This window comes from Cyprinodon variegatus, unplaced genomic scaffold, assembly GCF_000732505.1.
Source record: "Cyprinodon variegatus isolate N-32 unplaced genomic scaffold, C_variegatus-1.0 Scaffold290, whole genome shotgun sequence".
NCBI lineage: Eukaryota > Metazoa > Chordata > Actinopteri > Cyprinodontiformes > Cyprinodontidae > Cyprinodon > Cyprinodon variegatus.
Genome location: NW_015150743.1, coordinates 590,610 through 602,548, shown reverse-complemented (window position 1 = coordinate 602,548; position 11,939 = coordinate 590,610). Strand labels below are relative to the sequence as shown.

The window sequence follows — 11,939 nt, the reverse complement described above, 5'->3', positions numbered from 1 at the left end:
TCTCGGTTTCGGTTGGTGTGCTCTTGAATGAAACACTCGTCACAGGTTAATGACCAGAGGAGAAGAAAAAAAAAAACGATTGAATGAAAAGATACTGGGCAGAAGGACTGGGTCTGATAACAGAATAGATGTTTGAACCAGGTGAATTTCAAACCATGGGGTTTACATGAAAAGATCAGACACCTGCTAAATACACAACCTGTCTGATAGAAAATGGTGACACATAGATTCAATGGCGCCTCCAGAAATGTTTCCTAGTGGTTGCCCAGGTGGGGCCACTAAAACTCTTGGGGTGGCACTCTGAAACTAAAAGTCATAATTTCATAGTTTGAATCTACTATTGTGGTAAACGTGCCTGTAGTGTCATGGTTTTAGTTTTGTTCAAGTTTTATTTCTTTTTCATTCTTGTGTTCTAGGTATTTTTAATTGTATTGTATTTTAGTTCTTAGATAATTCTTGTTTGTTCTCTTGTGTCAGTCTCCTTTTCCCTAGATCCCTTCTTGCCTCTGTTCACACCTGCTCCCAATCTGCTAATTAGCCTGGTCTTTCTTCTTCTTCCTCTTCTTGTGAGGTTTTATGGCGGTTGGCAAACTTGTGAGAAGTGCATTACTGCCACCAACTGATATGGAGTAAAGCAAGGAAACAGGAAACGATTCACCCCAGAAACAAAACAAAAAAAACAAAAAAACAAAAACTCTGCAACTTAACCTAACATAATACTAAATAACATTTGCCCTTATAATTTTAATTTATCTTTAAGTCTTTGTCACTTTGTCAGTTTCTGATGGTCCTATCGGTTTTCCCATCATGCTTTCAACCATTTCCCAGTTTAAATCTTTCACTTTCAGATATTTTTCTGCAGCTTTCACTATTATTTTGATTTTTTTGGGGGGGGGTTGCCGTCTGTGCAGTACAATTGATCAATTCAACCTTGAATAGAACAAAATCTTTTTTAACAATTAGTGAGTCTTCTTAAATTTTTGGACATTTCTCCAAAGGTTTTGAATTGACCATGTGTTGAACAATTGGTTTGTTTTTTCCTAACTGAGAAAGCCTGATTTTTGTTCCTCTCTCCCATTTATTCTCCTCCTGTTCAGTCACTCTTTGCTGGTTTGTTGTCAATACTTTGTCCCCTTCTTGTTGTGAGTAGTCCCAGTTTTCAGCATTTTTGTGGATGTATGTTTTTGGATTTTTGCTTCTGTTACCCTTTTTATTATTAAACATTCAACTAACCACCTCAAGCTTTTGTCTGCATTTGGGTCCTTTCAAACCACCTCCATTGTGACAGTAGGACAGCCGTGAAGACGGCGACGAAGGGGGACCTCTGGAGGACGGCCGTGAGGACGGCGTCTCTGCTATAGAACCCTTGATTATATGGGAGAGAGAAACAAAGACCAGGCTAATTAGCAGAATGGGAGCAGGTGTGAACAGAGGCAAGAAGGGAGAAGGAGACTGACACAAGAGGGCAAACAGGAAATATCTAAGAACTCAAATACAATCAAAAATACAGAGAAGACAAGAATGAAAAATAAGACCAATGAAAACTCAGTGATAAAACTTGAACAAACCAAAACCATGACATGTAGAAATCATAAAGACTTACGTATGCACATACTCATATCTTGGTTTATTGTGTGAGATGGGAAGTAACGAAGTAAAAATACTTCGTTACTGTACTCAAGTAGATTTTTCTGATATTTTTACTTTACTTTACTACTTATTTTTATGGCGACTTTTTTCTTCTACTCCTTACATTTTTGCACAAATATCTGTACTTTCTACTCCTTACATTTTAAAAAATTGGCTCGTTACTTTAGTTTTGAATCATTTCAATGGAGTTACCGTTATTATTTTTCACGTCATCAATACCAAATTCAATCTAATTGGATGGGAATCTACGTTGCATTTGACGCACCACTACAAGATGAATCGACAGATTCGGCGGTATTCATTCGCGGCAAATCATTGCAGCTTGGTGGCGGTGGCGTTAGCATAGTAGCATGGACGACGAGATGATTGAAAATGAACACAACGGAGATCTAGTCCTATTGGCAGACATCCATTTAAAATGTAGGCATGGTGGCACCACTGCATAGGTTACTTTCGTACTTTTTCATGGCAGTCAGAATGGCTCAATTCTGATCTTTGCTGCTCCAAAACAATCTGATCCATTCAACCTCCATATATGGTGCTAAATCTGATAACATTTTAAAACATCTGCAGTCTCATTTCATGCAACTTTCACATCATAATCGAGGCTCTGACTCCTCTCCAGCACAGCAGACACTGATCCACAAAAACAAATGGTGCATAATTACCTTTCTTCCTCTTGTATGATCTGATTGTAATACTGTGGAGATCTTATAATGACACAGAGATGCAGACATATGTTATCACTTCCCTAACCAGACAGTGCTGATACTTTCCATTCTCTTGGTGGTTGTGTTTCTGAGGAAAGGCCTAAAAGTCAAACTTGAGACACGTGAGTTCTAATGTCCTTCTACCATGTTTGGACATGTGCGCTCCACATGGTCCTTCAGTGGGACTGTCCTGCGCAGTCTGATGGTGGCTGCATTTAAGCACTAGTCTGAATGATCAGATTTTACAAATAAAAAAAAATCGGGATTCAGCATCTAGACCTGCAGTGTGAACGCAGCCATATTCTCCTGATTAACACCGATGTAAACTTTCAGACGGTCTCTATAGCAAATTTTCCAGTCAGATGACTGACGTATAAGGATGAGGTAACAAAATGTTTTTATTGGCTCTTCATTGTTCTTTTTACCTGTTGGTGACAATTCCAGAAAAGAGCCGCAGCGCTGGAATCCGTAAACCATTTCTCTGCCTAATTTAGATCAAATGTGTAAAAGTTCTGTTAAGATTTGTCCCTTAGCACAGTGATTCCCAACCATGGGTACTTGTACCCGTGGGGTCTGCGAGTGCATTGCAAACAGTACTTGAAAATATTTTATTTCTTAGATAGTAAAATAAAATAGGGCTGTGATCTGTTTGCTTTATGAGGACTAAACTAAAAAATAAAGCTTTTTTCAAACAAAAAATAACATTTTCTTTGAGTTGACCTCCAGCTTTGACACCACTGATCAAAATCAAGCAGAAGATCAGCATGGATGCAGAGAACATTCTGGTATCTGCTGGTTTTCACACTGAGCTCATCAAAGCAGCTCAGGTTTCTTGATGAAAACAAATTAAAAACTAATTAAGTCAGGCTGACTATATTTTTTGTTCTGTATTCTGTTCTCAATTTGTTTTCATCAAGTTTAAATGTTAAAAATTATAAGAGGAGGAGCTCCAGTTTTATAAATACAGGTTTATAATATGATTTTATTTTGTATTTATTTCGATTCCTTACTAGCTTTCAGGCATTTGTGTTTTTTTTTTTATTTGAGATGGAAATATTATATTATAAAAATAAAATGCTCAACCTGCACAGCTCTTTTAACTCAGCTTACTTATGATGTTGAGCTTTGCCACAAGGGGGCAGCAGATGATCAGTCACCCTGCTCTCTATAAAAGTTTTTTCGCCGTCTACCGTTGGCGTGTATGGAAGCAAATCGTTACCATATTTGAAATGAAAAAGCATTTCCAGAAATGCTTTTCATTTTAAAAATGTGGCTGCATTGTTTGGCTCATAAATGAAATTAGTAATCAATAATCCTGTTTGCATTTTAATTTTCTTCTTCAACACTGCTCATCCTTTTACTTAATTAAAATAAAAAAAGACATTTCAGATTTATTTTTCAAAATGTGCCCCTGCAAATACATACCAAAATTCAATTTGAAATGTAAAATTGAAAATAAAAAAGCATTTCTGGAAATGCTTTTTCATTTTAAATATGGTAACGATTTGCTTCCAGTGAGAAAAAGAATTGTTAGTGTGACGATTCTCACAGTTAGGGTCGTAACCACATTGGGGGTCTTTGAGATCCACCATGAAAATTAAACTTATAAATACTTGTGTGAAAGTGTTTAAAGATGTTTAAGTATCCCTTGGAAATGGAGAAAACACCGTAACCATTTCATGGGTCAGGGGCTAAAAATTGTAAGAATCTCTGCTTTAGAGTAACGTCCTGAGAGTCCCTGATTTTCTAACATGTCCCTATTTTATTTTTTTTTATTTTACCTTTATTTTACCAGGAATTCCCTTGAGATAAAATCTCTTTTTCGAGGGAGACCTGGCCAAGAGGCAGCAGTACAGTAAGACGTATAAAAACAGATAAAAACAACGTAATAAAATCAATCATAAACTATTGATTATATCTACGACTGGGCGTTCCTCTAATCTGGCTTGGATTGAGCAATAATCTGAGCTGATTGATCTCTACTACAAAAGAAGGCACTCTGGGAGTTTTTTGTCGATACGTTTCTTTATTTGAGTGCGTTTCCATCAGTGTGTCCAGTTATGCAGCAGTAACATGTGTGTGTGAGGAACGGCTGCCGAGCTCAAGTTCTACGGGATCAGCTTCCCTCCGCCGGATCCAGCAGTGTAGAGGAACGACTTCCATCAGCTTTGAGGCTTCACCTTTAGTCTCATACATACCAACTGTACACATACACTTATACACACGTCATCAACATGTGAACAGAAAAAAAAATAAACATATCAAACTGTGATACCAGCTTAGACAGCATGCTGACTGCAAGTACTGATTCAGTACACAAACGTACAGTGCATACGCACGACACACGTGCATACAAACGAGATCTCACACTTTGTCTTTTTTTTTGTCTCTTTACACACAGAAACACATTTTGTACAAACATCTACTCTAAGTTTGGATTTTCTTGCTCTTCCTCAGACAGACAGATGGATCAATCAGAGCAACATGCGGCGGACGGTTAACACTGCAGGACTGAGCCTTTGACCCTTTACACAAACAGCCTTCCCCCTTTTTTTCACCTTGTTTCATTCAGGCTGTTTACCTGAAACAGCAACATGACAACATACTGACAATGTGGGGGGAGAAAAAAGAAGAAATTCCTTTACTAAAATAAAAATCTTACTGTCGTAACCTTTAGAGATTAAGTAAAACCCTTCGAATAAATTCATCTTTTACTGCAGTTAAATAATCTCACAGAAACTTAAGAGAACATTTACAGTATTAAAAAAGGTCATCAATAGCACAATTTATTTTTAATCCGTATACTTTTTTAAGATGACGGGTTTCTAGCAACTAGAAGTTTGATAACTTCCTGTTTCACTGAGATGTAAATATATAACAAGGGTCTATCTTCTTCTACTCTGGCTCAGGAGATCCACAGAATTAACGGAAAGGAGAAAATAAGCTCAGTAACCATTGGCTGGCTGTAAAACTAAAATAAGATGATAAATATGTGGAAAAGCAGAATCTAAACTATAGAAGATGATTTAAAAACAGAACCTGACCTTCAAAGGAAACAAGGCCTGAGGTCTGCGTTAGCAGCCGACTGCTGGCGTTAAACATGGTGAGGACGCATTTATTATTAACATATAATAGGTCACCTTTTTTTTTTTAATCAGCTATGCAGCTTTAAAGCTAAGCAAAGCAATAAATATGTTTAATCCTTTAGAATGGCAGACGTCTGAAGTGTCCAGCTCTGCATCAACTCTGTTGCAGCATATATTCAGTTTGATCAGCAGTTTGGGAAAGAGAAGAGATCCAGTTTAAAAAGACGTTTAAAATCAACCGTTTATCCAGACAAGAATCCACCTTTCCTACACATCTGAGCCCTCTGACCTCAACCTGGAAGAAGAAAGTAGGTTTGCTGAGGAAACTGGAGAATAGGGGAGGAGCCTAAAGTCTAAAGGATCTAAAATGACGATGAGGTCAAAGCTTCAAAATGTTACAGGAAACAATGAAGTGCTGTCCAACCGGCAAAAAGGAGAAAAAGTATTAAAACCAGAAGTACCAACAGTGGTTTTAACAAATCTGGATTTGTTTTTTTGTCAACTGAACTCAAAGGTTTACATAAAGTTTATGATTCTCCGTTTTTCGTGGTGAGATTTTGGTAACGCAGCAAAAGAGGAATCACTTTTAGCAGTAATTAAGCTGGACATGCTGATAAATACAGGAAGTAAAACAAACAAAAACAAAAAAACAGTAGCAGCAGGCTTCATAAAAATCCTAAGCATCTTTTTATCTTCCGTGTATAAAAACATGATTGACGGCGTGACTTAAGAGACGAAAAACATTTTTCTTTTTTTTTTCTTTTTTTAACGCAAAATGATAAACAATCATTTGGATGCAGGATGTATAAAAATAGACTGACTGGGTCTTTCTGTTCCTCTATTAGACCATGGAAGCTGAAAGAGAGGCTGACATTTATTTTTTTAAATAAAAAGTACCACTTTGACTAAAATAATCTCACCAATAATAAACGGAACAACGTTAGAATACTGTCAGCTGATATTCTTCCATTATTCCCAACAGATGCTCTCTGAACTAGAACTGCATAAAGGAGACAAGTTCCACTCTGAAAATATTTGGTCTTGTAGAAAAGTGTTTGCATGTTAGACTAAAACATTTGAGCTTAAAATATTTAGTCAATCACTGTTGTTCAAGTTCTCCTACTTGGAAAGATGACAGAGGTTTGTTATCTTTAAATGGATTCACTTTAACTATGAGAGACAACATGAGGGGATAAAAATGCATGAAATCTCATTTTTAATTAGTTTGTTAATTATGGTAGAAAATAAGTATTTGGTCACCGAGCAACAAGCTGGATGTTTTGCCCTCACAGACTGGAACTTTTTCTTTAAGAAGCCGTTCTGTCCTCTACTGTGTTAATGGTTCCTGTTTGAACTGGAACCCATCCGCAACTCCAGACTCATTTCAAAGACCAGCGAGCTGCTGAAGGACACCAGAAGGAAAACTATCAATCTGCACCAGGCTGGGAAGAGTGAATCTACAACAAGAAGCAGGTTGGTGGGAATATAGTCACTATAGGAGCAACTGGAAGACTATTAATAACCTCTATCCAGGATCTCAACCTGTGAGGATAAAATGGTGAGAAGGATGGTGAGCAACATGAAAGGATGTGGTTAGTGAGCTGCAGAAAGCTGGGGCCGAAGTGGTACACTACGACCAGAGGGACAGGCGTGTCCCCTGTCCGTGTCCACGGCGTCACCAGAGAGAAGATGGAACAAGAATAGAACTTTTGGCACAATGCTGGTTAAGATTCTCGGTCATCCAGGTCATAGTCATCCCAACAAAAGTTAAAAAACAATCAACTGGGCTTTGTTGCAAGTTTGCTGATGTTTCTCTTCCCATCCAAGAAGCTTTTTCAATTCAAAGTGTCAGAAATAGCGTTGAGTTTGAGGTTTTATAGAGTGGATCAAAAACAAATGGGTCCGCCCCTTTGGTATGGGCACAAGTTCAACTTTTCAGGTTTGAAGGGAGAAGGATCCCAGGTTGATTCCCAAAACACCAAACCTACGGAGAAGCATGGGGGCGGAACCATCATGCTTTGGGGCAGTTGTTCTTCCACTCTGACTTAATGACTGATTGGTGTTAAAGGAAGCATAAATGGAGCCATTTGTGGTGAGATTTTAAGGTATAACCTCCTCCTATCAGTGACAGAACTGAAGATACAAGATGGTCAATGACTCCAAACAGACCAAGGAGCAATAAAAGCCTTTCAGGGTCCAGACGTCAGCCCCATTTAAGATTTGTTGATGAAGTTTAAGTCTACGTTGCCCAGCAACAGCCCCAAAACGTGATGCAGCTATGGAGCAAAACACCAGCTAAAGTGAGGAAACCTGCTAAAGAATGACAGAAAAAAGGTGACCTCATCAAAGTTATGCTACAAAGTGTTGAGTTGAACTTTTGTTATTGACCAAATACTTGTTTTCAATCGTAATTAACAAACTCAATGATTTTCTGCTTTTATCATCTCTCTCTACAAAAATGAAAGATTGTCATCTTTCTAAAGGGGAGAACTTGAACGATCAGCGATAAAACCTTCTTCCTTCTCCCTGTATGTGCTTGTGTCCAGAAAGATGGCGGTGAAAACCATGCAGGTGCAGCAAGCAGAGAGCTACAAGGCCCTGGATGTGAATGCAGCTGTGCGAGCGTTGAGACAGATGTGGGGTTATTTAAAAAAAATGGATCTGAGATGAAGTAAAACTTCCTGAAGTTTTACATCCACGGACCAATAGGAGACGGTTATTGTCCATTATATGAAGGATGAGCCGACTGTCAGCTTTTTTCCCTCCTTGTGTCCTGAACTCAAGTGAAACCTTCAGCTCGTCTTTATTTCAGACCATTTGAATCTGTTTTGTCCTGCAGGGCAGACGGTGGATCCGGCTCTGCGTTTAGAAAAGTAGCTTCCATGTTTACAGTGAGCCTCATGATCTCCTTGCCTCTTTCTCCATCCAACCAATTCCTCCTCCCTGTTGGATTCCTCCTGGAAACTGAAACCTACTCGTACTCCAGGAACTGTTTGTGATAAAACAACAGGTACCTGAGGAGAAAGGAGCAATGCAGCATCATAACCAATCCCAGCAGTTTAAGGGTTACGTCTGCACTTCATGAGACCCGCTTACCCTTCACTGTCCAGGACATCTTTGATGCTAGCCTTGGTGATGATGGCGTCGTCGCACTTGAACCACTGGTCCTTATGCTGCCGGATGAAGGTGGTGTAATGGCCGCTCTCTAGTGTCCCCTGGTGGTTCACCACCGCAAACAAACTGTACCTTAGACGACAAACGGACAGAGGGAAGATCTTAGATTGTGGGTGACTGCATGATTCGGCAGCCAGATCAGACTTATAAAACATTGTGTAGTAAAACTGTATGTATGGCAAAAAAAATTATAAAAAAACATGTTTCTTATTTTGTTTTCAAATTCATGAATAGTTTTTCATCAATTTAAACTTTAAATCGAGGTCATGAGACACAGGTTCAGTCAGGGAAGAATTTAATTGATCTATCCAAAGCATATATTAAAGAATAAATTGATGTTTTATGGCTTTTTGAGGTCGACCACTTCTCTTTTCTGAACCCTTGAAAGAAAAACGGAAAAATCTAAAGGATTTTTTTTTTCAACTGTGTTTTTCTACATTTAAATTGAAGAAAAATTTGGAACCTAAAATGAAAAAGGATGGTAATTTTCAGAAATGACTTCTTTGTAGATATTAGTTAATCAGAAGCTGATGTTTTCTAAAAGCTGGAGCAACATCAGTTGCCCTGATACCATTGGGGATTTAGCTGGGCTGAGGATAGATGTGGCTCCTTGGATTGTAAAGGATGCAGACTTCTGTTAGAGGAGACGTTCCAGAGAATAGTAACAATTTTGCTCCTGGAAGTAATTCTCCTCCCGTGCTGCGGAGGCGCTAAACCTATTTTGCCCTCCTACCTCGCTTCCTGGTTATACTCTTACAGCAGTGTGTTGCAGTAAGCTTGACACAGACATTTTTAAATTATTCTCAATACTGAAGCGTGGTCTGTGCTAAACACTGTGGGTCTAGATACGGCCGAGGCGGCGAGGAAGTGGGGGCGAGTTTAGTCCGATGACGGAGGGACATGAGAGCCAAAAAGAGCAGAGATCCAGCTGGAAAAAGGCTCCCAGCGTTCTCGCGCACCCCGCTCTTCTAGAGGGTCAAACTTCACAAGTTTTTTTCCTGCAATTTCGGTCATAAAAACAAAACAAGCCGGCCTCCTGTCTGCGGCACTGTTTGCGGTCAGCTACAATCTGGGAGAGGTGCAGCGGAGCGTCTGTGGAGGGGGCATTGCACTGACTTTGTGCAGTATTTTTTGTTGCAAGGCCTTGCAGAATCTATAACACAGGGGTATTATTATTTTTCAGTGAATTAGGTTTTAATAGGAATAGATGGAGTGCAACTTTTCTACTTCTGTTATTTTCTCAAAAAAAAAAGCAAAACAATATTACAGCTTTCATTGATTTATTTCAAATTTGAAACATTGCCTAGCCTGTAAGGTGTAAAAGAAAAAAAAAAAAGAAACAATAATCGAATTTAATTGAATCTTGGTGTATTCTTGAGTATCGAAAATAATCGAATCGTTGGGTCAGGAAATCGATACTGAATCGAATCGCCATGATGGATGGGATTTACACCCCTACCAGTTATGCTACTCCTGCTTCTAGAACCCCTTTAAAACAAATTCTGCAAAGTCTCAGAAGAAAAACTACACGATAAATGATATTTTTATCTGCTTGGTTTCCGTTTGTGTTGAGCTTACTTATTGTCATTGTTGAAGGTTTCCACAGCCTGCTGGTACTGCCCGTTCATCCTGCTCTCCTTACTGAAACAACAAAAACGCAGAGAATGAAACAGACCTCAGATCTCTTTAGTTTCCTGTGATACATGAGCAGCAGCAGGGTTCAATCATGTCAGCATCATAACGAGTGTTGGGAGTTTTACTGCGGCAGCAGTAACATAGTGAAACATTGAACTGTTCACGCCTTCAGTCCGTTTCTTTTCTGCACAAGTTAAATCCAAACTTCTGGTTTTCTCTACAATTTGATTAAATTCCTGCACAGCAGCTGAGCTTCTGTCCAAAGGCTGCAGATCCAATTATTTTCATATCTGCTCACCTAGAGGCCATGAAGGGAGTCATGTCCAGCTCCAGTGGGAATGAGACATAAGTAGTGATCTTCCTCCGCAGTTTGGCTGAATGTTCGAACCTCTGCCCAAACACACAGACAAAGGATTGTTAGCTCTCAGCTGGGGTCGTCATCACAACCTTTTAAAAGGTCAACATTTAGTCGCTTTACTTTCAGGTGAAAGCAGGCCACGACGGGCAGCTTCTTCATTGTTAGCTGCTTGGTGGACTCCTGGTAACTATGGCATCCGCTGCACTTGATCTTAGCGCTGCTGCCCAGGTGCTCCGGTCTGGTGAACCTAAAGAGTTTGTATTTGTTATTTTACTTATTCAAAGAGCTACTGACAGTTTAATAGATGTAGAGAAACAGGTGTGTTGTTACCTGCGCAGACAGTCCATAAGTGTGGTTGCTCCAGTGGTGTGACTCTCTCCGTTTAACGTGGAAACATCTCCTCCGGGGCTGAGGGGCCAGAAAGGCGTGGAGGATCCGGGTAGGTCCAGGCTGATGTCCCAGAATGGATCGATGGTCGTTGAAACACCACTGATAGAAATGGATTAGACAGATCAGACAGGCCCTTACAGCTAACATCCAGTTTCCTGCACGGCGTTGTGGTAATGGAACGTTCTCATGTTCTGTGGCACCGGCTTTGTTTGCTAGATGGCAGTGGCTGCGTTATGTGGACCGATCATATTTTGTGTTTCGTTTGTCTGAAAGCAGTCAGAAAAAAAGTCATACCTAGAGACAAATTTACAACCCCTTTGTGAAGGCCGGCTTTTCAAATTGGCCACTGAAAATTGTTTTATTGTGCAGTCTAATTAATAGCGCATATCTTCACCTGAGAACTGATTATGTCATTAATGATGTCTGTGAGTTACAGACCCCGGTTGCGCACACTAAAGTGTATATGACAATAAAGTAGTGAATCTCAATCTATTTCATTTTAAATAGGCCTATAGGCTCATAGGTCTTTTTTTGCAAAAAAAATAAAAAATTTCACAGAATCCCCTGTTCAAAATGACTTCTAGCGACCCTGTTACTGTACAATGATAGAGTCCTCTTTAGTCTTTGCAAATTAATGGCAGCAATCATCTGTTCCTCTGAGGTCAGAGTGGACCTGCTGCATCAACAAAGGAGCCCTAATCGTTTTCAAACATGTCCGGATCAAATCAGGACAATACTAAACAATGAAATAGATTAATTTTAACCAGTGCTGCATATCAAAGGGGTATAAAAAAAAAAAGAAAAACACAGGGGATATATTCTAGAAGCATTAAAGTAGAGCAAATGCAAACCCTATTACAGTGAACCCTCGCTATAACGTGGTTCACTTTTCACAATCTCGCTGCTTCACGGATTTGCATCATGCATTGTTAAACT

The 11,939-nt window shown here is 39.3% G+C and overlaps 1 protein-coding gene across 1 annotated transcript in view; it reads right to left on the bottom strand.

The window, feature by feature from the left end:
* Positions 1 to 5,944: 5,944 nt before the first annotated feature.
* The window catches only part of LOC107090321 (ubiquitin carboxyl-terminal hydrolase 22-like), a 31,656-nt gene continuing 25,661 nt past the window's right edge, over positions 5,945 to 11,939 (bottom strand). Inside the window, exons 8-13 of the mRNA XM_015383636.1 lie at positions 10,944 to 11,102; positions 10,734 to 10,860; positions 10,554 to 10,645; positions 10,199 to 10,261; positions 8,543 to 8,692; positions 5,945 to 8,460 (exon numbers count right to left, since the gene is read on the bottom strand). Coding sequence (XP_015239122.1) covers positions 8,418 to 8,460; positions 8,543 to 8,692; positions 10,199 to 10,261; positions 10,554 to 10,645; positions 10,734 to 10,860; positions 10,944 to 11,102 — 634 coding nt within the window. The 3' untranslated portion in view covers positions 5,945 to 8,417. The remainder of the gene's footprint in view (positions 8,461 to 8,542; positions 8,693 to 10,198; positions 10,262 to 10,553; positions 10,646 to 10,733; positions 10,861 to 10,943; positions 11,103 to 11,939) is intronic.